Source organism: Salmo salar, chromosome 06 (genome assembly GCF_965601325.2).
Source record: "Salmo salar chromosome 06, fSalSal1, whole genome shotgun sequence".
Taxonomy (NCBI): domain Eukaryota; kingdom Metazoa; phylum Chordata; class Actinopteri; order Salmoniformes; family Salmonidae; genus Salmo; species Salmo salar.
The window spans coordinates 59,177,991-59,202,546 of NC_138296.1; the positions used below are offsets into that span (position 1 = coordinate 59,177,991).

Genomic DNA, 24,556 nt, shown 5'->3' on the forward strand with positions numbered 1-24,556 from the left:
GTAGTATAAATAAATGATTGACCCTATGACTGTAACCCTGTCGGCCCAGGGTGGAAGCAGGCTCATATGGAGGTGGTGGGTAGACAGAGGTCCTCCTCAGACCCCCCGAACCCTCACATCCCGGAGCGTAACAGCTCCATGAATGGTAAGTGCACTACATTATATTACCAGATAGTACTAGCTCCTGACCTATCCCTCACATGTGATTATACTGCGCTGCTGGCACAACAACAAGATATAAGTACTGTATAAGCACTTTGTTACAACTGCCGATGTTAAACTTTTTTTTTAAATACATTTGACTGATTGATATCACTCCCTTGTCTCCATCCAGTGTTTCCCCCAGCTGTTCCACCTGCTGCTCCGCCTCCCCTGGTGAGTAAAAGGACCAGTGTGATGGAGTCTAGAAGCCATAAGACTGCTCCTCTACCACCACTACCTTCAGTATTACCTGGGCCTCCAGTGTCCACCATCATCCCACTACCACCATTCCTGCCAACAGTGCCCCATGCACCCTCCTTCCGACCCACACAGCCCCCTCCTGTGCCCGCCCACCATCCCAGAAGCAGAGCCACACGGTCCAAATCAACTAAATCACCCACTAGGTAAGAACTTGGGCAGTATGTATCAAGCATCTCAGAGTAAGAGTGCTGATTTAGGATCAGTTTAGTCTTTTAGATCACAATGAATATGATTACGTGGATAGGGGGGGACCTGACTCTAGATCAGCACTCCTACTCTGAGACGCTTGATACGTCCGCTGACCAATTCAGGTTCATATGTTCTCATTTAATTGTATTACGTCTTGTGTTAGGTTTATCAGTGTGTATGTTTTATCAGTTAACTAAGACCATTAATGTGTGTGTGGTTTCAGTTCAGATAAACCCATGCCTAAAGGACCACCCGGCAGGCTTGCTGGACCCACTAATAGATCTGGTAAATACTCAATACACTCAAATACCATTCACACATTTTTAGTATACACTGAGTGTACAAAACATTAGGAACACCTGCTCTTTCCATGACTGACCAGGTGGCTCAAGGTGAAAGCTATGAAACCTTATTGATGTCACCTGTTAAATTCACTTCAATCAGTGTAGATGAAGGGGAGGAGACAGGTTAAAGAAGGATTTTTAAGCCTTGAGACGTGGATTGTGTATGTGTGCCATTCAGAAGGTGAATGGGCAAGACAAAATATTTAGGTGCCTTTGAACAGGGTATGGTAGTAGGTGCCAGGCGTACACCAGTTTCTGTCAACAACTGCAACACTGCTGGGTTTTTCACGCTCAACAGTTTCCCGTGTGTATCAAGAATAGTCCACCACCCAAAGGACATCCAGACAATTTGACACAACTGTGGGAAGCATTGGAGTCAACTTGGGCCAGCATCCCTGTGGAATGCCTTCGACACCTTGTAGTGGCCATGACACAACGAATTGAGGCTATTCTGAGGGTAAAAGGGGGTGCAACTCAATATTAGCAAGGTGTTCCTAAAGTTTTGTACACTCAGCATACAATATCTAATGACTAGCCTGCTCTGGTTCAAAGAGCATTGTTTTATTCATCTGGGTGCCAGTCTTCTTTCTTGCCAATTCCTTATGGATTTGTCATGCCAATTGGTTAGAATAATGGAGTTGGTAAAATCACAAACAGATCTGGGACCAGACTACTTGCTATTTTATGTGTCATGTCCATGAATTGATGATTAAATGTTCCAATGTGTCTTTTTGCTTGTGTGTGAGCAGTAAAGAATGCACCTGTAACTGGATCCCCTCAGAGCTTTGGTCCAACTCCTCCACCAACACCCAAGCCCCGCGTTAACCTCCCTGTGAGATCCTCAACTCAGCCAATCAGTGGCATGCAATCAATACCTAACACACAGGCTATTATAGCAATACAGTAATATCATATTTACACTGATTATTGAACACTTGCAAAACCATTAACTAACATCTTCTTGTCTAACTTATTATTATTTGGCCCTTAGAAACAGAGGCCCAGGAGGGTGAAAGCCCTCTACAACTGTTTAGCTGATAACCCAGATGAGCTGACGTTCACTGAGGGAGAGGTGATTGTAGTGGATGGAGAGGAGGACCAGGAGTGGTGGGTAAGTAGAACAACTCCAACACACACCCACACGCATAGGCACGCATGCACACACACATGCATGCACACACATACGCACACACAAACTGCACACACAAACATCCACTGACTGCGTCCTTATATCTCTGATCTACTGACTGTGTGTCCTGTTGTGTGTGTTGCAGAAAGGACATATAGAGGGGGATTCGACTAGGAGAGGAGTCTTCCCTACGACATTTGTGCACTTAATCATTGATTGATGCATCTGATGGTGTGACCGAAGCTGTCGCTCACTACTAGGCTGTGTTTATCTGTTTTTGTCCAAAATTGCACCCTATTCCCTATGTAGTGCACTACTTTTGACCAGAGCCCTATAAGTAGTGCACTGTATAAGAAATAGGGTATCGTTTGGGAGAAAAACAATGTCTATGAGTGAAAGAGGTGTGGGATGTGCACATCACGTGTGTGGGTGGTGATATTCTCATGCATCCAAACAGCCAAAGATGATGACTAGGTGACCTCTGACTTACCAACAGAATGTTCTAATCTACAATGCTGGAAGACGTCAAAATATTTGGGGGAAAAATGGGGGAAACTGTTCAACCCACATGCTAAGTTTTGAGAAAGTATCCTTCCACTTGGTTTGCTGGGACAACTGGAAATAACTGGAGCAAGATTCTGCTTGATTATATTTTATTTAAAGTCCACACAGTACAGTGCATCCTTGAGGGTACAGTCAAACTTGAGTCTTTTAAATTCAATATTGCAATTGTGTTATCAATTCAGACGCGTACTGAAAGTGTAACTTGGTATAATAAAAAACATATTGTACTACAACCAGTCAAAGTCTATATATTACATCAGTCATTACATTGCTGTGTATCACCGAGCATGATCATCCTATGACAGCGTCTGCTGATGGGAAACTGATATGTTTGAATCTAACATTGAAAGAAATCTAATTTATCAAGAGAGCATTTGTGAATATATGATGCTGGCAAAAGGGTTGCAGGGTAACTCTGTATGTATATCGTAGCTGTAACATTTGAGATAATTGAAAGGAATGTACATCCTATATTTTCCTCTTCCCTCATGTTCTTTACATGTCCATGGTTATTCATTAAAACGTGAAATGGCTCATTGTGTGTTTTGTCTTCATTGCATTCTGTTATGACAGATCTGTAGTGGTCACTCCATTTGATGATTATGGACAGAACCATTATCTGATGCTGGGGCGGACTGGGACCAAAAATTGCCCCTGGCATTTCTAACACACCAGCCAATATTTTTCCTTGAGGCCCCCACACTGGCCCATTTTGAGGCCACCAATATTAGCGAGATAGTGATAATTTTGAGCCCTAAAAAGTTTGTTAGACAGGCCCACTAGGCAAAAAAAGGACCAGCCCAGGTGGTTATGGACCAGCCCACATAAGTGGTTATTCTGGAGTAATCTGTATGTAGCACAATGAAAACAAAAACAAAATAGTTTTTTTAAATGACGTCCATAAGTGAAAGAGTAATTTTTGTGAGGATAGATTATAGCAATGTCATTATGATTATACTGTGCTCTGGCTACTCTGCCCTAAAATCAGGACCATGTTCAGTTGCCAAACGTTCTCCAACGTTGCAGATAGAAATGTCATAAATACAGCCTACATGATTTCGTGTTTTATATGTTGGAGAAGCATGTTTGTTCTAAATAACATATTTCTACCTGGACGTTCCAAAACGTTGTGTGCTCCTGAATGGGCGCCCCATGTTACAACCCCGGAACCCATTGTAGCAAAGACCGTTCCTCGTACGGACATATTTATATCGCTGGACCGGAAGTGTTGTTGTAGTCAGCGTGCAGTTAGTTTCTGTGGGTATCAGAAGAATGAATGAATACAATTAATACATAATAAGCATATATATTTGAATTAAATCGTAAGAGAAAATATGGCGGCGAAACGCAAAGCTGATTTATCGGTGCCTGCAGAGGAAAGTGATCAGCTCCTCATCAGACCACTGTGGGTTTATACATTCAACATTTCGTGAGCTGGTTGGCTAGCTAGCTAATTTAGCCCGTCTAACTAGCAAATACATGAAGATTGACGCCTGTCTACCTAGTTAGATAAATTATGTATTTGTTCAATGTTACCTAGTATTAGTTGTTGTCCAAAGATACCACAGTGATTTACCTAGTATACGTATAGCTAGCTAGATTGTATTGTCAAGTAGCTACCGCAGCTATGCATTACGTTCTGTCACGAAGATGCATTTTACTGACAAAATATTGTCATAACACGTAAGATTTTTATGAATCTGCCAGAACGTCACTGTGTCACAAATATCATCAGACAGTGATTAACGTCTCTTTCCCTAATAGTGGAGCTGGGCAGGAGGTGGGAAGGTCATGCATCATTCTGGAGTTCAAGGGACGGAAAATCATGGTAATATTACGTGCACTGTGCTGTCCCTGTTGAATTTACCATGCATTGTGGATTGTATGAGACATTCCAAAATAAAAGTAGCCTAATAATTGAGTACAACAACCGTTTTCCTTTGTAGCTGGACTGTGGAATCCACCCAGGATTGGAAGGAATGGATGCCCTTCCCTATATTGATTTGATCGATCCTGCTGAGATAGACCTGCTTCTTATCAGCCAGTGAGTATTCCTAATCTCTCGTCTGGGTTGTGTTTATTAGGGTCAAGTTCAACTGTAGCAAAACTTTTCGCAACCTAAAACAAAGACAAACGTTTCTTATATGGACAAGTTCAAAAATACCTTTCTGTTTCTGTGAGTTTTCCTACGTTTTGTGCCTTATAAACACAACCCCGTTATATGTTGCCCCAGGTCAGATGAATTAACTGAACTCTGTCTTCAGTGTGTTTTCTAACGCACCATATTCAGTTCTCTATAATCTCCTCTCTCTCTATCTCAGTTTCCACTTGGACCACTGTGGAGCCTTGCCTTGGTTTCTCCAGAAGACCAGTTTCAAAGGAAGGACCTTCATGACCCACGCCACCAAAGCTATTTACCGCTGGCTGCTGTCTGATTATGTCAAAGTCAGGTAGACAAGAGTTTATTAACTTTCAATAACAGCCTGACTTACTTAACTTCAGCCTTTGGCTCCTATAAGGAACATAGGCCATTGACGATGGTCTTACTCGGTTCGGGGAAATAGCAGCGTACTCTACTGTTTCTTTCTTGATAGAGTAGCTGCAAACTGTATTGCCCTGAAGACATGGCTGTAGATTCCTGTGTCGACTCCTTTGGCATCTAACTGTTAGACGTCATACGTCTACACAGCCATGTCTTCAGGACAAAACAATTGTAGAGATGCCATCACCCATTATGGATGATTCGGGTTCACATTGTGCCCCTGACTGTCTCTGTGTATTCCCTCCCAGTAACATCTCAGCCGACGACATGCTGTACACAGAGACAGACTTGGAGGAGAGCATGGACAAGATTGAGACCATCAACTTCCACGAGGTGAAGGAGGTGGCCGGCATCAAGTTCTGGTGTTACCATGCCGGTCACGTCCTGGGGGCAGCCATGTTCATGATCGAGATAGCTGGCGTGAAGGTGACTACATTACATTTACATTGACTCCTGGGACAGAAAAGCAACTACAGCTTATTCATCATCTTCTTTGTGAAAGGACCATAAGAAAAGGTTCTTATCAGAAATAGCACATGATTTCCCAGAAATTCTGTTCTATCCCATTTTTTATTTTATTTGAATATCCTCATCCGCACCTTGTTTTTGGAGAGTCGCCTTTATAAAGTTTCATCAACATCTCCCCAAAGCATCACAGTGCATTCGGAAAGTATTCAGACCCCTTGACTTTTTCCACATTTTGTTACGTTACAACCTTATTCTAAAATGGAATAAATAAATAGCCCATAATGACAAAGCAAAAACAGTTTTTTAGTTTTTTTTTTGCAGATGTATTAAAAATAAAAAAGGAAACATCACGTTTTTTATAGGTATTCAGACCCTTTACTCAGTACTTTGTTGAAGCACCTTTGGCAGCGATTACAGCCTCGAGTCCTCTTGGGTAGGACGCTACAAGCTTGGCACAACTTTATTTGGGGAGTTTCTCCCATTCTTCCCTGCAGATCTTCTCAACCTATGTCAGGTTGGATGGGGAGCGTTGCTGCACAGCTATTTTCAGGTCTCCAGAAATGTTAGATCGGGTTCAAATCCGGGCTCTGGCTGTCCACTCAAGGCCATTGAGACTTGTACCAAAGCCACTCCTGCGTTGTCCTGTTGAAAGGTGATCCTTTGCCCCAGTCTGAGGTTCTGAGTGCTCTGGAGCATGTTTTCATCAAGGATCTCTCTGTACTTTGCTCCGTTCATCTTTCCATTGATCCTGACTAGTCTCCCAGTCCTTGCCGCTGAAAAACATCCCCACAGCATGATGCTGCCACCACCATGCTTCACCGTAGGGATGGTGCCAGGTTTCCTCCAGACGTGACTCTTTGCATTAAGGCCAAGGAGTTCAATCTTGGTTTCATCAGACCTTCTGGAAGGTTTCCACAGAGGGACTCTGGGGCTCTGTCAGAGTTACCATCGGGTTCTTGGTCACCGCCCTGTCCAAGGCCCTTCTCCCCCGATTGCTCAGTTTAGCCGGGCAGCCAGCTCTAGGAAGAGTCTTGGTGGTTCCAAACTTCTTCCATTTAAGAATGATGGCGGCCACTGTGTTCTTGGGGACCTTCAATGCTGCAGACATTTTTTGGTACCCTTCCCCAGATCTGTGGCTCAATACAATCCTGTCTTGGAGACAATTCCTTCAACCGCATGGCTTGGTTTTTGCTCTGACATGCACTGTCAACAGTGGGACCTTATATAGACAGGTGTGTGCCTTTCCAAATCATGTCCAATCAAGTTGTAGAAACATCAAGGATGATCAGTGGAAACAGGATGCACCTGAGCTCAATTTTGAGTCTAATAGCGAAGGGTCTGAATACTTATGTAAATAAGGTATGAATGTTATTTGTAATACATTTTCAAACAATTCTGGGGTATGGTGTGTAGATTAATGAGGAAAACAATTAATTTTAGAATAAGGCTGTAACGTAACAAAATGTGGACAAGTGAAGGGGTCTGAATACTTTCTGAATGCACTGTATACAGATTGTATTGTTTATTGTGGCCAGTAGGTGGCACCCATATGCTGGACAAATGTTCCCGTACAATTACATGAGTGAATAATTCTTTGAAACAGAAATACATTTTGTCTGTTTGTTTTGCTGCTGTCTCTTAAAATTGTAGGTTTTAACTAACCTGTCTCCTGTTATCCTTGTTCCTTTGGGTGTGTCTCTGTCCATAGATCCTCTACACAGGTGACTTTTCCCGACAGGAGGACAGGCATCTGATGGCAGCAGAGATCCCCAGCGTCAAGCCTGACATCCTCATTACTGTGAGTCCCCGCTAATAGTAACATACAACACTAAACACAACGACAATCAATGAATCAATCAGGCAATCAAATTCATTTAAATCAGCAGTCGTCACATGGTGCTTTACGGCAACCCAGCCTAATCGCAACCACAAAGAAGCAGCGTACTTCACTTTGATTCTCCTGGGATCTTGTTTTCCTAACATGAGGATTTGATGTGTATTGCTCTCTGTCCTCAGGAGTCCACGTATGGAACACACATCCATGAGAAGAGGGAGGAGCGGGAGGCCCGGTTCTGCAACACAATCCATGACATCGTCAACAGAGAGGGCCGCTGTCTCATCCCCGTGTTCGCCTTGGGCCGAGCCCAGGAACTGCTGCTCATCCTGGGTGAGATTCTCCAACCAGTTCCCTCTTCAGCCTGCTTTTAGAGCAGGTATCCAGTGACTCTCATTCATGGAAGTGTTCATTTGGAACCAAAAGTCACCTGGCCTAATCCAATCAAAAACATGTTTTAAAACGTTTTCTGTTGCGTGCTCTAATGAACACAACCCTTCTCTAATTTGTGTGTGGGCATGTGCCTCTGAGTGTGTGTTTGGCTTTATCCAATCAGAAACTTGTTTTAAAACGTTTTCTGTTGCGTGCTCTAATGAACACAACCCTTCTCTAATGTGTGTGTGTGTGGGCATGTGCCTCTGTGTGTGTGTTTCAGACGAGTACTGGCAGAACCACCCAGAGCTCCATGACATTCCCATCTACTACGCGTCGTCTCTGGCCAAGAAGTGCATGGCCGTCTACCAGACCTACGTCAACGCTATGAACGACAAGATCCGCAAGGCCATTAACGTCAACAACCCCTTCGTCTTCAAGCACATCAGCAACCTCAAGGTGGGTGACGTTAATCAGATAAATGTTTGGCAGTGGCATTTTTCAAGACACTTTTTTTTAAACGTTTATTAGGCAGCAAAAGGTAGAAAACAGGCTGAAACAGGGAGCGACTACCTGAACTTGTCCAATAAGAAACACTCCTTTTCAAAACGTTTTACTATGGTGTGCTCTAATGAACAGGCACATGCTGTGTCCCTCGGTCCGTGCTAACTATGCTGTACCACTCTCTACCAGAGCATGGACCACTTTGATGACATCGGGCCCAGTGTGGTGATGGCCTCTCCAGGTATGATGCAGAGCGGTCTGTCAAGAGAGCTGTTTGAGAGCTGGTGCACCGATAAGAGGAACGGCGTCATCATCGCCGGCTACTCCGTGGAGGGTACCCTCGCCAAGGTGGGGCTCCGTCTTCAACCCTTCTTCAGACTTTTCTCAGTCACTCTAAGTCGTCACAAACCAAAGGAATCCTACAGTGTGGTCTTATTGCAAGCCAAGCTTTGTTGTGATCAAATATTTTTTATCGTCATCAGATAAACATGAACACCTTATTTTTTTTAAATCAAGTCATTTCCAGCCGTGCTAAGATTCATAACTCTGTGTGTGAGCTGACTGTTCCTCTGTGACTCTATCCTCAGCACATTATGTCAGAGCCAGAGGAGATCACCACCATGTCAGGCCAGAAGCTGCAGCTGAAGATGTCTGTGGACTACATCTCTTTCTCAGCGCACACTGACTACCAGCAGACCAGCGAGTTCATCAGGGCTCTTAAACCCCCTCATGTGGTAAATAGACACACTCCGTCGGCCATTGAATGAGTCCGATCTTATCTTACGGGCCGTAATCAAATGGTAAATGCCAACGGGACACAGTTCCACAAGGAAGTGTGCTTGGGCCTCTCTTTTTTCCCCCCCTGTTATACATCAATGACTTGAGCCTGCTCGTGTGACATATTTCTTTGTCTCACCTGCAGATCCTGGTGCACGGGGAGCAGAATGAGATGGCCCGTCTGAAAGCCGCTCTGATCAGGGAGTACGAGGACAATGACGAGGTCCACATAGAGGTGCACAACCCCCGGAACACTGAGGCCGTCACACTCAACTTCAGAGGAGAGAAGCTGGCTAAGGTGAGCCCATCCTCCACTCTCTCTCTAGCGGTCTCCTACTGTAATATCATTTATTGGGAGAATTAGACTGAATTGAGTTACAGACAGTAAATATTGATGATATTCTATGGCCCATCAATTTTATCCATTGGCATCAAGCGGAATTATCGAATTTTTATAGTGTGTACAACTGAGGCGGTTTGTGTCTTCCAAACACTTGTGGTGTGTGTATACTGACTGTTGCTGTTCTGTGCCGTAGGTGATGGGCTCCCTGGCTGATAAGAAGTGTCAGCAGGGTCAGAGGGTATCTGGGATCCTGGTCAAACGCAACTTCAGCTACCACATCCTCACCCCCTCAGATCTGTCCAGTCAGTACTGATTCACTATCTGACTGTGTGGTGTGTGTGTGTGTGTGTGTGTGTGTGTGTGTGTGTGTGTGTGTGTGTGTGTGTGTGTGTGTGTGTGTGTGTGTGTGTGTGTGTGTGTGTGTGTGTGTGTGTGTGTGTGTGTGTGTGTGTGTGTGTGTGTGCGCGTCCGTCCGTGTGTGTCCACATGAGTGTGTACTACCGTGTGTATGAGCTCTTCTCTCCTCTCTCTGTCTCCAGACTATACAGACCTGGCCATGAGCACAGTGAAGCAGACCCAGGCCATTCCCTTCACCGGACCCATCTCTCTGCTGGCCAGCCATCTACGCAACCTGGCAGGTGGGTTTCTACAGAACTCTGCTCACCTTGTTGGAAATTAAGGCACACTGGTCAATCATTCAACACAAACAACTGGTGATTGATTCCGAATCGGACAAATGTGGAATCAGACAAAATATCACTCAACAAATGGCAACCAACAGACGAGCGGGGAGCACCTAGCGAATTGAGTTTTGTGTTAAGAGTTTGTTGTGGGAGTGTGCCAGTGACTTTACAGTAGTGGTTACATTGGGCCATTTTCAAAGCCACTGTAAAGCTGTCACTTATAACCAGGGTCTGGAGTTTTTCTCGGTTACTGTCTTGACTATACAAACCCGCTTGTCTTTTAGGGGAGGTGGAGGAGGTGGAGTCTGCAGAGAAAATCACACTCAGGATCTTCAAGAATGTCACACTGGTGCACGAGGCGGGCATGGTGGTTTTAGAGGTGAGACACTGAATATGATGAAAGTAGGGGTTACAAAATTCCTGTAACTTTCCCAAAATTCCCAGTTTTTTCACTCCAGAAATCCCAGTAGGAAGAGTCCCAGAATCAGAAGGGAATAAGCAGGAAATCTGGGAATTTTGGGAAACTTGGTCAAATTGTGCAATGCTATAAGAAAGGGTGTGAACATTAGCTAACTGGTTTTGTATTGGTGCTGTGTGCGCAGTGGATCGCCAACCCTCTGAATGACATGTATGCTGATGCGGTCACCACAGTGGTACTGGAGGTCCAGTCCAACCCTAAAGCACAGAAAGGTCAGTGAAGAAAGGGTGGTCCAACGTTATCTCTATCATGGACTGACGAAGAAATCTGAAAATTACAGTATGTTTAATGTCTTTGTGCTTGTCCCTTGCTGCTCATTTCTTCATCCTATAGTTATGGAACACAAGAAAGAAGGTATAGAACTGGATGTTTTCCAGCAGAGGCTGGAGATTATGCTTCTGTAAGTTCCGCCCCCTATTCACGTTTTCTATATTCACACACACGCCTGTCATGAGTCAACAGGAAGGTTGTGAATGTGTATCAAAATGGAACGGATAGAAGCGCTTCTCTTGAGATATTTGAAATCTTTCCCTCAACAGTGACATGTTTGGGGAGGACTGTGTGGACTTCAAGGACAATAAGAACCTGACGGTAACAGTGGACGGGAATACTGCCTTCATCTGCCCAGAGACCAGAGTGAGGATTTAATAGATATGTCTGTCTCTCTCTCTCTGTGTGTGTCTGTTCTCCTCTGACCTGGTTCTCCCCTGTCTGTCTGTTGTGCAGACGGTGCAGTATGAGGAGGGCAGTGCTGAAGATGAGACCCTGAGAGAGATGGTGGAGCTGGCTGTGCAGAGGCTCTATGATGCTCTCAACCCTGCCATCTGAGGAAGAGCCATCCACCTCCTCCCCTCTCTCTCTCTGGACAGGCAGCCTGTCCCAGAAGCAATAGGCACGGCCCAACACACCCCGGTTCCCAAACAGCATCACCCAGAGGAACTTGCCCACTTTCCTTTACTGGCAGTGCATTATTAATTGATATGTGTATGTTAGCCGGGCAATGATTACAGTGGATATTTTCTACATGTTGTCCAGAACTTGTATTGTAAAGATTCAAAGTATGTAATGTCTTGACAACATTGCCCCCTCCGTTTCATTCCTCTGTAATTCTAGCTGCCTTATCACATAAAGGAAGAATCTGTGTTTGGATTCCACAGGAATCAACCTCCATTGACTTACGTTGAATTCTCAACGTGTAGACTTTGTATATCTGCATTATGCATTGCATTGATAAAATGATCAATTTGTTTTAATAAATAAAAAAGTAATCAAGGACTGCTGGCGACATTGGTGAACTAATATTGCAGGTTTATAAAGTAGTTATTTCTGTGAATATATTCTGAAATATTGAGAAGGACAGCAATGTGAGCAATTTAATAAAATGGGTAAATTTCACTGCCAATGTAAAACAAAGTAAGTGTTCTGAGTGTCTCTGGCATTTAATATATAGCCATATATATATATATATATATATATTGTAACAGCTGAAGACTACCTACCTGAGGCATGATACAAGTTCATCACACATCCAGATATAAAATACTTGTAGGACGCTGTTGGGGCATTCTTTCATCCAGATCAAAGAATAAATAATATTCTGTATGTGAGCATAAAATACACAAAGAATTTCCTAAATATGGGATTTACAATGTAAACTCGATTAAAACCATAACAGGTCGGTGAGATCATGTCTGGCAGGAGTTCACAATGAAACAGAAAATTACCAGACAATATGGCAAATAAAGGTAGCTAATACAACAATACATTTTCAAACATCGGATGAGATATTGTACGATAGTGGCCAAAGCCAGAATCGGGCGATTATATTATATAAATGGCTTGTGTGAGGCTAGAAATATAGACATCTTGCTGATTGTCACACTTGTCGTATGAAAGCATACAAATGGTATCAAAAACACTTTCAGCAATTAAGAGTTGAGTAACAATTAGAGTTTTGTCAATCTTGCATATCAGACAACTCTGTAATGGTCAGATCTATCTCCATGCATAAGACACCATACAGGTCTGGTTTGACAAATTACCTAATAACATTCAGGATTTATAGTGTACTAATACCATGAAGAATGATAGAAGCCTACTGCCAAAAGGCTGTATTAACATGAGCAGCGCCATTGAGGGCTTCCACAATTTCTATGTAGTAAACTGGGTGGGACTTCCAACTTTATTGGCTGATCCCTTCTGGTGACCCTGTTGGAGAAAGAAAGCTGGTGACCCTGGAAGAAAATGGACTCCCTAAAAACGGAGATAGCCTCAATGGCTATAATGGCACAGATACAAAAATGAGTCCTCCATCGATCTCTATGAGTAATACTGGTTCAGGCTACAGTTCACAGAATTGAAAAGTAAACATTTTGCTGGTTTTGTTATTAGTTCCAGCCAACCAGGCTCGCCCAACAAATGAAATACTTAGTAACAGTTTTGTAGACTTTTCCATGATAAATTCATTCCCCCCCCCCCCCCCGGTTACATGTTGTCATGGTAACGAAGAGCAAAGCGGTAAACTAGTGTTATATTGCTGTGCCACAAAGTACATTAACTAGCACCAGGCCAATGATTTTACAGACATAGCCACAGTACTGCTGGTGTTGTATGCATAAGGGTGTTAAGCATATATTTGCTGACCTATTTTCAAACCTGATATCAAACTGAGCCGAAAGTGTCACTGTCAACCAACTACATACATGGAGGCATGGTGTAACATGTTCATATGCCAGGCTGTGCAAGCGAGCAGCCCAGGACATCTTAAAACAATACATCATCTGAAACCAGAACATCATCAATATGACCTGGTCGTCGCAGGTCCTTCTAATTAGCCAGGCACTACAATTTACCAAGACAATTCTAGACTTGATCGTTTCATCTATGAAAGATTGACTATGTTGATTTCTAATTTCCGTTATGAAGAATTTGGCTTTTGAATGCTCAATAGGTTTCATTTTAGCCCAGTGGATCCTATTTTCTACTGAAGCTGCTCTCCAACTTCATATAATACATTATATAACTCAGCCCACATATAGTATCAGACAAGTCCGGCTTGTTTTACTCTGTGGTCTGCCATTCAGTGGTGATTGGGTGAGCATCCTCTGCCACGCTCTGTCCTCTCCTCTCCAGTCTCTTTCTCTCCCTTTTTCTTTCTCAGTCTCCTCTGTGTTAAAGAGCCCTCTTTATCTCTCTCTCTCTTCCCCTTCCTTTCTCAGCACTCTGTCTCCTTGCTGTTGATGCGGATGTGGGCCTGTCTCTGGAGTCTGAATGACAGGGCTTTGTCACTGCGTCGGGCCAGGGGCCCACGCTCTGTCAGATCCTCAAAGGAGTGTGGAGCCGAACTCCCCATGGGAAAGTCGCCCTCCAGAGCCTCTTCATCCAGGTGGGAGTCAAAGCTGGGGTCCTCCTGGATGGTGGCCATGCGTGGGCTCTCCAGGGGAGGCAGGGGACTCTGGCTAGGGCTGGGAGTGGAGGTTGGGACTTGGGCCCCAGTGGTTCGAGCTGGAGTTGGGGCTTGGATGGGGGGAGTGCTGGTCTGCTGGGGGCCAGAGGCCTGCATGCGCAGGGCTGAGATGGCAGGGGGTTTGAAGATCCGCACGGAGGCTGACTCTAGACTGCTCATAAACTCTGCATTCTGGAGACACACAAGCAGGGTCAAAGCCAAGGGTCAGAAAACCAGGATGACTACAGTGTATAATTTGTATATACAGTACCAGTCAAAAGTTTGGACACACCTACTCATTAAAGGGTTTTACTTTATTTTTACTATTTTCTACATTGTAGAATAATAGTGAAGCCATCAAAACTATGAAATAACACATATGGAATCATGTAATAACCAAAAAAAGTGTTTTATATTTGAGATTCTTCAAAGTAGACACCCTTGGCTTTAACAGCGTTGCATACTCTTAGCATTCTCTCAACCAGTTCATGAGATAGTCACCTGGAATGCATTTCAATTAACAGGTGTGCCTTGTTAAAAGTTAATGTGTGGAATTTCTTTCCTTCTTAATGCGTTTGAGCCAATCAGTTGTGTTGTGACAAGGTAGGGGTGGTATACAGAACATAGCCCTATTTGGTAAAAGACATGAAGGTCAGTTAATACAGAACATTTCAAGAACTGAAAGTTTCTTCAAGTGCAGTCGCAAAAACCATCAAGCGCTATGATGAAACTGGCTCTCATGAGGACCGCCACAGGAAAGGAAGACCCAGAGTTACCTCTGCTTCAGAGGATACGTTTATCAGAGTTACCAGCCTCAGAAATTGCAGCCCAAATAAATGCTTCACAGAGTTCAAGTAACAGACACATCAACATAAACTTTTCATGGGAGACTGTGTGAATCAGGCCTTCATGGTTGAATTTCTGCAACAACAAAAAAACACTACTAAAGGACACCAATAAGAAGAGACTTGCTTGGGGCAAGAAACACAAGCAATGGATATTAGACCATTGGAAATCTGTCCTTAGGTCTGATGTGTCCAAATTAGCGATTTTTGGTTCCAACTGCCGTGTCTTTGTGAGACGCAGACTAGGTGAACGGATTATCTCTGCATGTGTGGTTCCCACCGCAAAGCATGGAGGAGGAGGAGGTGTGATGGTGCTTTGCTGGTGACATTGTCGGTGATTTATTTAGAATTCAAGGCACACTTAACCAGCATGGCTACCACAGCATTCTGCAGCTATATGCCATTCCATCTGGTTTGCACTTAGTGGGACTATAATTTGCTTTTCAACAGGACAATGACCCAACACATCTCCAGGCTGTGTAAGGGCTAATTGACCAAGAAGGAGATTGATGAAGTGCTGCATCAGATGACTTGGCCTTCACAATCACCTGACCTCAACCTAATTGAGACGGTTTGGGATGAGTTGGAATGCAGAGTGAAGGAAAAGCAGCCAACAACTCCTCTAAGACTGTTGGAAAAGCATTCCAGGTGAAGCTGGTTGAGAGAATGCCAAGAGTGTGCAAAGCTGTTATCAAGGCAAAGGGAAGTTAGTTTGAAGAATCAAACATATAAAATATATTTGTATAACACTTTTTTGGTTACTACATGATTCCATATGTGTTATTTCATAGTTTTGATGTCTTCACTATTATTCTACAATGTAGAAAATAGTAAAATAAAGAAAAACCCTTGAATGAGTAGGTGTTCTAAAACTTTTGACTTGTACGGGGGGTGTGTGTGTGTGTGTGTGTGTGTGTGTGTGTGTGTGTGTGTGACATATATATGACTCAAACAATACTTACACTCGGAAAAAGCAGAGACTTGGTGGTCTGTTCATACTGCTGATCCAGTTTTTTATCCTGTAAGTGGGAAAAATATGTTCGATGTGATAATAACATGTGACAGGTACTATATAACATGTTACATGTACTATATAATAACATGTGACAGGTACTATATAATAAAATGATAACATGTGACAGGTACTATATAATAAAATGATAATAACATGTTACATGTACTATATAATAACATGTGACAGGTACTATATAATAAAATGATAATAACATATGACAGGTACTATATAATAACAACAACATGTACAGTATTAGGTGATTGATGACAACACTCAGAATTTCTGAGTACGGGCATCTAATGTATTTTTATGTGTTAAGAAAAAAAAACCACTACAGTTCCCATAATGCAACAAGCACAACGTGGATGTGGATATAATGCCTTGCTTGGCTACACACCAATGTATTTTGCTAGCTCAAGAATCTTGTAATCACAAGTAGCTAAACCTATGCCCCAGTTTATCATTCATCAAGGAACAACCATAACGCCTACCACACAGTGAACCAGGATGCTGAGGGGGACCCAGAAGACCAACGAGAAGACCACCACAGAGCCCACGATGTTGTCCGCCAAAAACTTCCGAAACGTGTTGATGTCCAGCTTGTCAATGAAATCCCACAGCCTCTCAATGACATCCTGAACTTGCTTCATACATTTCCCCTGAATAAGACAAAAATATCACACGCTAGTAACAAAATCATAGAAATAGAACTACTAGAGAATAGAAAGAAGGCCCTCAGACCACAGCAATCCAGAAAGGAAAACTGTACAGCCATGCAAGACTTGTTGCTAGACATGACCGAAATAGCTGTAAGTAGCAATAGAAGTATTGTTGTCCGTTAATTTACTCCAATTAGGGCAGGGATGGTAGGGTGGGAGGGGGGAAAGTATAGAGATTTGTTTTAAATAATTAATAAGGGGATTAGAAATTATGCAAACAATTCAATTGATAAAGATGATCTACCCCCCACCACCTAAAAAATACATTTTAAGAAAACTTTTCTTGTTGTTGTACACAGAAGGTTAAGAAGCATCCACCTGCCATCAACAATCTTGCTTTCTTTTTTCTTTTCTTCTGGGATACACTCAAAATGCCTGTTCTAGTGATTCCATTTATATGTGCAAAACCAACCAAGTGAAAAGGGATGTAATATCGATATATAATACACTAGAGCAGGTATTCCCAAACTGAGGTACGGGGAACGCGCAATGCCGTCGGGGGTACGCCAAATAAAAATGTGATTCACATTTAAAAAAAAATATAAAATAGATTAAAAAAACAACTCAAACAGTCCATTTGTTATTATATTATAATTTGTGCCCTGGTCCTATAAGAGCTCTTTGTCACTTCCCACCAGCCGGGTTGTGACAAAAACTCACACTCATTCTTATGTTTAATAAATGTATTGTATAGCGTGTGTGTGGCAGGCTTACAATGATGGCAAAAAACAACATTTGAGAGTGCGCTGACCCTGGTGCTAGAGGGGGTCCGCAGCTGGAGGTTGAATGTCTGAAGGGGTACGGGACTATAAAACGTTTGGGAACCACTGCACTAGAGGGTCAGGGTCAGAGGTCAGGTGTCACTTACTGCTCCGTCACAGAAGCCCACGGTGCAGGGTTTTCCCTTGCGGAGGTAGATGAAGTCCCCTCCGTCGTCCTGGAATGGGGCGCACACTCCACTGGTGCTTCGACAGCACACTTTACATGACGAGTTGGTTTCTAGAGAGGAGAGGAAGAAGAACACACTGTAGTATCTTTTAAAGGGGAATTTTACTAGAATTGTTTTTCTTTTTTATGTATTCATATTATAAGTAAACGGCATCTTTAATAAAGCAGAACACTTAGCGTATACAGGTTCTATGTGGCTCAGTTGGTAGAGCATGGCGCTTGTAATGTCAGGATGCGACCCATACGGAGGCAACCCATACGAAATTCAATGCAAAAACAACTGCTTAGTGGCATATGATATTATATTATGTCTTGAGGTTGGATTAGTCCACTACAGCCTTTAAAGGAGGGGTGGTGATGGTGAGGGGAGCGTACCATTGCAGGCGCAGGACTGCAGGTTCTTGACGGCCTCACAGAAAGGGATACACACACCGTCCAGGCACTCGCCGTTGTCCAAACACACAGTCTTGTCAGGGGCGTTCTCAGGAGACGGACACTCACTACTGTTGCCTGGGAACAAAAATATGACATTGTCATTGTTCATAAAAGGACATAGAAATAACAAAAAACTAAGACATATTTCATTGTTTCACTCATGTTTTATTAGGGCTTGTAGACATGAGGATGGTGTAGTGGTGGGGCTCCCTTTCTGGGGGGGTATCAGGTGATATCAACCTACCTGTGCAGTAGGACTTGCCCTTACAGGTGGCACTGATGGGCTCCTGGCACACCTTGCCCTCCCTCTCATACTGGCACTGCTTACAGCATGCACTGTTCCTGTCACTACACCGAGAGAGAGAGAGAGAGAGAGAGAGATTCTTGGAACAGTGGTAGGATTCTGACAACATTTGGTGGTCGGTTATGATATGTTGTAAGAATGTTGTATGAATGTTATAAAGAATGAATCTTCTCTGAGAGAGAGAGAGAGAGAGAGAGAGAGAGAGAGAGAGAGAGAGAGAGAGAGAGAGAGAGAGAGAGAGAGAGAGAGAGAGAGATCGGTCATGGTAATACAGGGTGAAATCACAGAGAGAAGATTCATTCTTTATAACATTCATACAACATTCTTACAACATATCACAAACTACCACCAAATGTTGTCAGAATCCTACTACTGTTCCTAGAGCCTAAGTGGGCGTGGTGTGCAGCTATCCGGGGGTTGGTGGTTCCAGAGAGGGCTCACCTGCACTTGGCTGTGGGGCGGAGCTTGCAGTCGGAGGTACAGCAGCGGTCGTCGTTGATGTGCAGCAGTCCCGGGTCACACTCCTCACCCTGTTCCACCCTGCTGTTCCCACACACGTTGCTGTTCCTCTCCCTGAAGCACACTGGAGCCTTGTTCCTCAGACGCTTCACAATGGAGATCTTACTGCAGTTGGAGAAAAGCTGGGGGATACAAAACAAGGTCATGAGCCATGTCCAAAACTGGCACCCTATTTCCTCCATTGCGCACTACTTCTGACCAGAGCCCTATGGCCTAGGGTTCCGTTTCGAAACACATCCATAATCATTCTTGGTATAATGAAGACTTAATGTTTGCTTACGATTGATGTTTGGTTTGTCGAGTGGGGAAAAAGGAGGGTATTTGAACCTTGTTGTTGACGTGGTCTCCGCTCACAGCGATGGGATACATGACGTATTTGCCCCCCTGGTCTTCCCTGGGAGCACAGTAGGGGATGTTATCAGGGTCGTGCTCTGCCCCAAAGTTATGGCCCAGCTCGTGAGTCGTCACCAGGTCTGCCTCCTGAGGGCAAACCATAAGAAAAGGTCATATTAGTGAAATATGATGGTGCCTATTCCAGCCAGAATAATAGGTATTGCCTTTGTGTACATTTGGATGTTCCAAATTCTAAGCCTCTTTTTTAAAAGTTGCAGGGGCGGTCTCCGAGACACAGATTAAGCCTAGTCCTGGACTAAAAAGCATGCCCAATGGAGAATAGTTTTTTTGTCCAGGTCTCAGTTTATTCTGTGTCTGGGACACCAGCCCAAAGAGTCTCATAAACCCACCTTGGTCAGAATAGTTTTCCCATAGTTCTTAGTGCTGGTGAGCCCAGTGTTGAGATAAATAGCTCTCGTCTCAGGCGAAGACGGAGGGCACTCTGATGACAGAGAAGGCAAACATTTTCCAATATCAGTTTACCAATGTCAGAGTTGTGGTCAAGGTTAATGTGTTGACTGTTGTTGACGGGAGGTTTACTATCTGTCCCAAAATGGAACCTTATTCCCTATATAGTGCACTACTTTGGACCAGCGCCGTATGGGCCTGGGAGAATAGGGTGCCATTTAGGACAAGGGACTTGCTCAAAAGTAGTACACTACATAGGGAACAGGGTGCTATTTGGGACGCTGCCTTACTCTCTGAGCAGAGGCCCCCAGGGATGCCCTGTCTGGAGGGGGCCACGTAGGCCAGGCCCAGGGTCCCCTCGTCAAAGTCCTGGTAGGTGAACAGGTGAGCCAGACACACCTTGGACGCGTTGTCTGCTATATCCACACTGAATTGCTGCGATGAGTACAAAGAGGGAATATTATGGCCTATTATCATACAGTATATGACTACTATGATGTCATTACTCAGATGATTAAACATGCTGCTCACCTCCAAAAGCTTCTTCACGTCCCAGACATCCTTACCCTCTACGGGACTTCCCCTCATGTTGAAGTGGGCCTCCCCTGGAGGTACGCGGGTGGGGAGCTTCTCAATGATGATCTACATTGAGGATTAGAGGTTGAGAATGATGGGAAGGAAGAATGTATCATCAATCCCACCTCATCTGTTCCGGCAGCATGGCAACGGGGTAGTGCTGTAGTCCACTGAGTACATATTGTCCAGGAGCGTCATGAGATAGAATCCCACATAGAAACTGTCTAAATAAACAGAAAATACAGAAGGAGGACGAGGCTCCATTCTCCTTAAGAAATAAAACTGGCGGGGGGTGGGAGAGACAATCTGAGAGGTGGTAGTGGAACATATCATGGGTGATTCTCAGCCTGTCTCAGCTAACTCACCTGTTGGATCTGAACCCCGTATCCTTTATACTCGTCGTCCCACGACGTCGACCTGTAGATGTCATCCACGCGGTCAATCAGCTCGATCTGACCGACCAGAGAAAGGTTTGTTTTTCACATACAACCATCAAGCCAAAGACCACCCCACACAACGTAGGCTGCATCCCAAATGGCATCCTATTTCCTTTATAGTGCACTCCTTTTGACCAGAGCTAAATGTGTTAAATGCGGAAGACACATTTCAGTTGAATGCATTCAGTTGTACAACTCACGAGGTATCCCCCTTTCCCTATAGGTCCTGGTCAAAAGAAGGGGCACTACATAGGGAGTAGTGCACTAATTTTGACAAGAGTGCCATTTGGGACACAAAATACATCTTTCTGAACGGCGCCCCCACCAGGTAGTTGAGGGTAGTGCTTTCCTCGCCGCGGCCCATCTCTTGGAAGAAGCGATGGTCAGCCACCAAGAGTAAAGGACAGGTGTTCTTCCTGTGGTCATGGACCTGTCTCTTCTCTCTGACCAGGGGCTCTGTGGATGAGTGGAGAGGAGATCATGTTTCATTGCCAGTCAGTGCCATAGAGACGTTGTCAAGCTGAACTACACAGCACTTTTATTTTCTACACTACACTAAACAGAGCATTGGGCAGATTCAAGCTGTAAAATTTCACAAATATTGCAATTAGACATCTCATGCCATACAATTAACAACAGCAACTGCGATCACGGAGTGCTTCTCATAAAGAGTGATTTGGTTCTCACACCATAACGGCAGGAAACATGGCTATGTCGTCATCATCATGGGTCTGCCATTACAGCTACCTTAAAATATATGTTTTATTTTATTTAACTAGGCAAGTGATTTAAGCTAGCGTGAATAACAGATTCATGCAATGAGGATATGATTATTAATTTAACAGACACTGACAATGTGACCAGGGCCTTTGGATAGCCTGATATGTGAATATGTTTAGTTTGACTGTAATTCAATCATATTAAAATAGCATGCATTGGGTTGCATTAGATGGAGTCACTACATGTGGTTTGGACTTATGAGGGACAGGATTTTACTGTGATAATTATTTGGGAAAGCTCCACCCCACATTCTTCTCTCGCAGTCAACTATGAGTTCAATCCTACTCAACCTTCACCCCCTACTACCCCCCCCCCCCAGTCTCACCCTCTCCGTCTTCACCCTACTTCCCTCTCTCCCACTTACCTTCCTCCTCATCCTCCAGTCTAGCTGATCTCATACTCTCAGGCAGCAGGTCATTGGAGTCAGCCTTCACGTAGCCACAGACCTTGGGCGAGGCCAGTCGGCTGATGTTCCTTATGTCCTCGGGACGGTATACCAGCAAACGGCCATCGGGGGGCGCCGACGTAAACCTCCACAGGGGCTGAGGGAGGAAAGGGAGTCCAAAAAAATTGATTTTCGGTATTTTGACACTTTATTGAGACAGTATTGGAATCAGAAGAGGATTCAGGCAGGTGAGAGAAACATTGGGAAGGGTGGGCACAGGGATTGAGCCCTGGTCTCCGGTGGGGAGATTTGTATATGTGACATATGCCAGGAGTGTAACCACGGCTCTGCCCAGAAAGGAAGATTTTATATGATTATAAACTCAGGTGGATTATATACAGAATATTCCTCACACACACTGAGACATTTCAGAGTAGATTGTTATGTTGTTGTAATATCACAATCTGCTGTTGAAATAGTGTGATACCATACCTCAATGTTGTACTCCGCTTCGTCAGTGAGGATGTGTGCCGAGAAGTCATTGTCATCAATATGCGCCTGCACTCTAGAGTTCTCCTCCCCTTCAAATGGACAACACTCAGTAAACAACTATGACCGCCACAAAACATAAACATGGGGCAAAGCCAAATTCCTAAGGCACTAAGAGACGTTAAAGTGATAGTTTACTCCAAAATCAGATGTTAGCCAAATGTTTTCAGACCTCAAAAGTGGTCCAAGGTTGATGAGTCCAGATGACACTGGTAGGCAATCTTTTATAATCAATTTAGCACTTCAAAGCCCCTTAATGGACCTCAATCTGGTGGCTTCTGAGCCCAACCATCTGGTGTCTGTCTTACCTATGACGTGGCCGGTGAAAAAGTTCTGTCTGTTGACCTCGTAACTGTCCTCCTGTCCATCCTCACCCACGAACACGGCACTGAAGTCCTCTGTGAACAGCTCCGTGTTGGTCCTCAGATACAGCTTGAAATGCCTAGCACACACAAACAGAGTAAGAAACAGGGTGAAAGTAAATCACAAAGATCATTAAAAAGATCAGTGACTAGTGCAACTGAGGCATTGACATTTGATTTCCATCCCAATGGAACCCTAGTCCCTATATAGTGCACTACTTTTGACCAGGGCCCATAGGGACACAGCCGTGGAGTTCCTACCTCTGTAAGGCAGTGAAGCTGAGATGTCGTTCCACGTGGGTCTGTGTCTGGAGGTCCCGTCGCCGGACCGAGTGAGTCTGGAGACTGGCGAGGGGCAGCACCTCAAAGTCTGAAAGCATGGAACTGAGGAAGTCTGAAATAAAGGCAGAGGATAATAGAACAGATAAGTACATTACACATTTTCCTGACTAAATCCCACCAACACAAGAACGTTCATATACCAACCTATTCAACCTAAAACTATTCAGTTTTATTCGATTCTGTCAGAACAGTTCTCTCATAACTCTCAGTGGCAGTTTTCTCATAACACATCAATGCCAGGGGGGTTAACCCAGGAGTTATACTATTATTGCTGCCATAATTGCTATATTGGTGTGTACAAGTGGTTGAATATAGTCTCCCATGCAAAGTCTGAAATACTTTTTCCTTCAGATGTTATTTCCATATGGAAAATACTATTATGATGTATTCTTTGGCAACTGTTATGTGTGTGGGATGTTTGGTTTGTGACCATCCCCATCTCGAGTAGCATAAACTCATGACATCTGTTTAACTGAAAATCAAGTTAGCCTAGGCTCTCTCCACTCACCATATTCAGGATCTACAACCTCCGCAGGCGGTTTTGTTGCACCATTCGTTAAAAATAGAGAAACTATAAATAAAAAGACTATCTGCATATCGGTATTTATGGGTGGAACGTGTAAAAAAAAGAAAAATCCATACACTGGTCAAAAAACTGTTTCCACAGTATTTGTTGTATCGGGATAATCTCTCCAAAAGCCTACTAATTGAGGTGTTTCCGAATACCCAAGGCAGGCAACAATGTAACAAAATTGATAGCAACAATGTAACAAAATTGGTACGGTGACCGTGTAGCAAAACATTCAGTTGTTCTGCAACTATAACCGATTGTTAAAAGTCGGACTTCTAGTTTCGGCAAAAAAAATATTTGTTCTTGAAAACCAGCTCCCGCATACCCGGAAGTGTTGTGCCAGGAAAAAAAATCACATTACAGTGGTTCACTTTACATTAACATGACGCGTAGCCTACACAATATTTTCACCGCAATCTGTCCCCTGTTGTAGACTAATTTTACCCCCCAAAAATTGAAATTGTTCTTCTGTAGATCCGTGTTCGGAGGATCTTGCAGAACATTTTTGCTTCAGTCACTGCAGCTCTTACATAAGGATAATAAAGCTTTAGCAGCAGCAGAGGGATTGCAAACCGAGCGACATCTGGGCTGATCTATTTTTAATGCTTGGACATCCCATTTTAACGTCTAACATTTGCGTTTAAAATCCCAACCATATGCCTAGGCCTGGGTAGTAGTGTGTGTATAGACCTATTCTGTCAACGTGAAATTACTGTCATTTTTACTTTCAAATAAGATTTTTTGGGGGGGCAGTTCACTGACAACGCTGAAACAACCATGAAATAACCTATTTTATACAGTAACACGCCTATTACATTTACCTTACATATTATA

The 24,556-nt window shown here is 43.7% G+C and overlaps 3 protein-coding genes across 3 annotated transcripts in view; 2 read left to right on the plus strand and 1 right to left on the minus strand.

The window, feature by feature from the left end:
• LOC106607659 (arf-GAP with SH3 domain, ANK repeat and PH domain-containing protein 2) overlaps positions 1-3,221 on the plus strand; it is a 54,281-nt gene extending 51,060 nt beyond the window's left edge. The window contains exons 23-28 of the mRNA XM_014204849.3: positions 50-145; positions 335-605; positions 875-936; positions 1,745-1,827; positions 1,987-2,106; positions 2,270-3,221. Of these exons, the coding sequence (XP_014060324.1) occupies positions 50-145; positions 335-605; positions 875-936; positions 1,745-1,827; positions 1,987-2,106; positions 2,270-2,344 (707 nt within the window). The 3' untranslated portion in view covers positions 2,345-3,221. The remainder of the gene's footprint in view (positions 1-49; positions 146-334; positions 606-874; positions 937-1,744; positions 1,828-1,986; positions 2,107-2,269) is intronic.
• Positions 3,222-3,931: 710 nt separating this feature from the next.
• Positions 3,932-11,964, plus strand: cpsf3 (cleavage and polyadenylation specific factor 3). Its single transcript, NM_001139882.1, is given in 18 exon segments — positions 3,932-4,093; positions 4,453-4,516; positions 4,635-4,732; positions 5,010-5,138; positions 5,479-5,656; positions 7,407-7,496; positions 7,715-7,865; positions 8,188-8,363; positions 8,598-8,756; positions 8,996-9,142; positions 9,331-9,483; positions 9,722-9,830; positions 10,068-10,166; positions 10,496-10,590; positions 10,814-10,901; positions 11,023-11,089; positions 11,229-11,325; positions 11,416-11,964. Coding segments are annotated over 18 exon segments (2,073 nt in total). The 5' UTR covers positions 3,932-4,022; the 3' UTR covers positions 11,518-11,964.
• Positions 11,965-11,980: 16 nt separating this feature from the next.
• Positions 11,981-24,282, minus strand: adam17b (ADAM metallopeptidase domain 17b). Its single transcript, XM_014204850.3, has 18 exons — positions 23,660-24,282; positions 23,071-23,203; positions 22,756-22,889; positions 22,391-22,479; positions 21,878-22,055; positions 21,059-21,189; positions 20,662-20,748; positions 20,252-20,362; positions 20,011-20,155; positions 19,663-19,754; positions 19,247-19,399; positions 18,842-19,041; positions 18,341-18,444; positions 18,037-18,171; positions 17,582-17,712; positions 16,486-16,653; positions 15,942-15,998; positions 11,981-14,326 (listed from the first exon to the last, which is right to left on the minus strand). Exons 1-18 carry the CDS (start codon positions 23,745-23,747, stop codon positions 13,904-13,906), a joined length of 2,559 nt encoding a protein of 852 aa, XP_014060325.1. The 5' UTR covers positions 23,748-24,282; the 3' UTR covers positions 11,981-13,903.
• Between the last annotated feature and the right edge of the window lie 274 nt (positions 24,283-24,556).

What these genes read in the sequence shown, in the direction of transcription:
- adam17b (XM_014204850.3), bottom strand. Translation starts at nt 23,747, where the DNA reads ATGCAGATAGTCTTTTTATTTATAGTTTCTCTATTTTTAACGAATGGT. An exon ending in TTTCACCGGCCACGTCATAG is followed by an intron (nt 22,480 to 22,755) that starts GTAAGACAGACA and finishes GTCCATTTGAAG; the next exon opens with GGGAGGAGAACTCTAGAGTG. An exon ending in GGGCAAGTCCTACTGCACAG is followed by an intron (nt 18,172 to 18,340) that starts GTAGGTTGATAT and finishes TTTTGTTCCCAG; the next exon opens with GCAACAGTAGTGAGTGTCCG.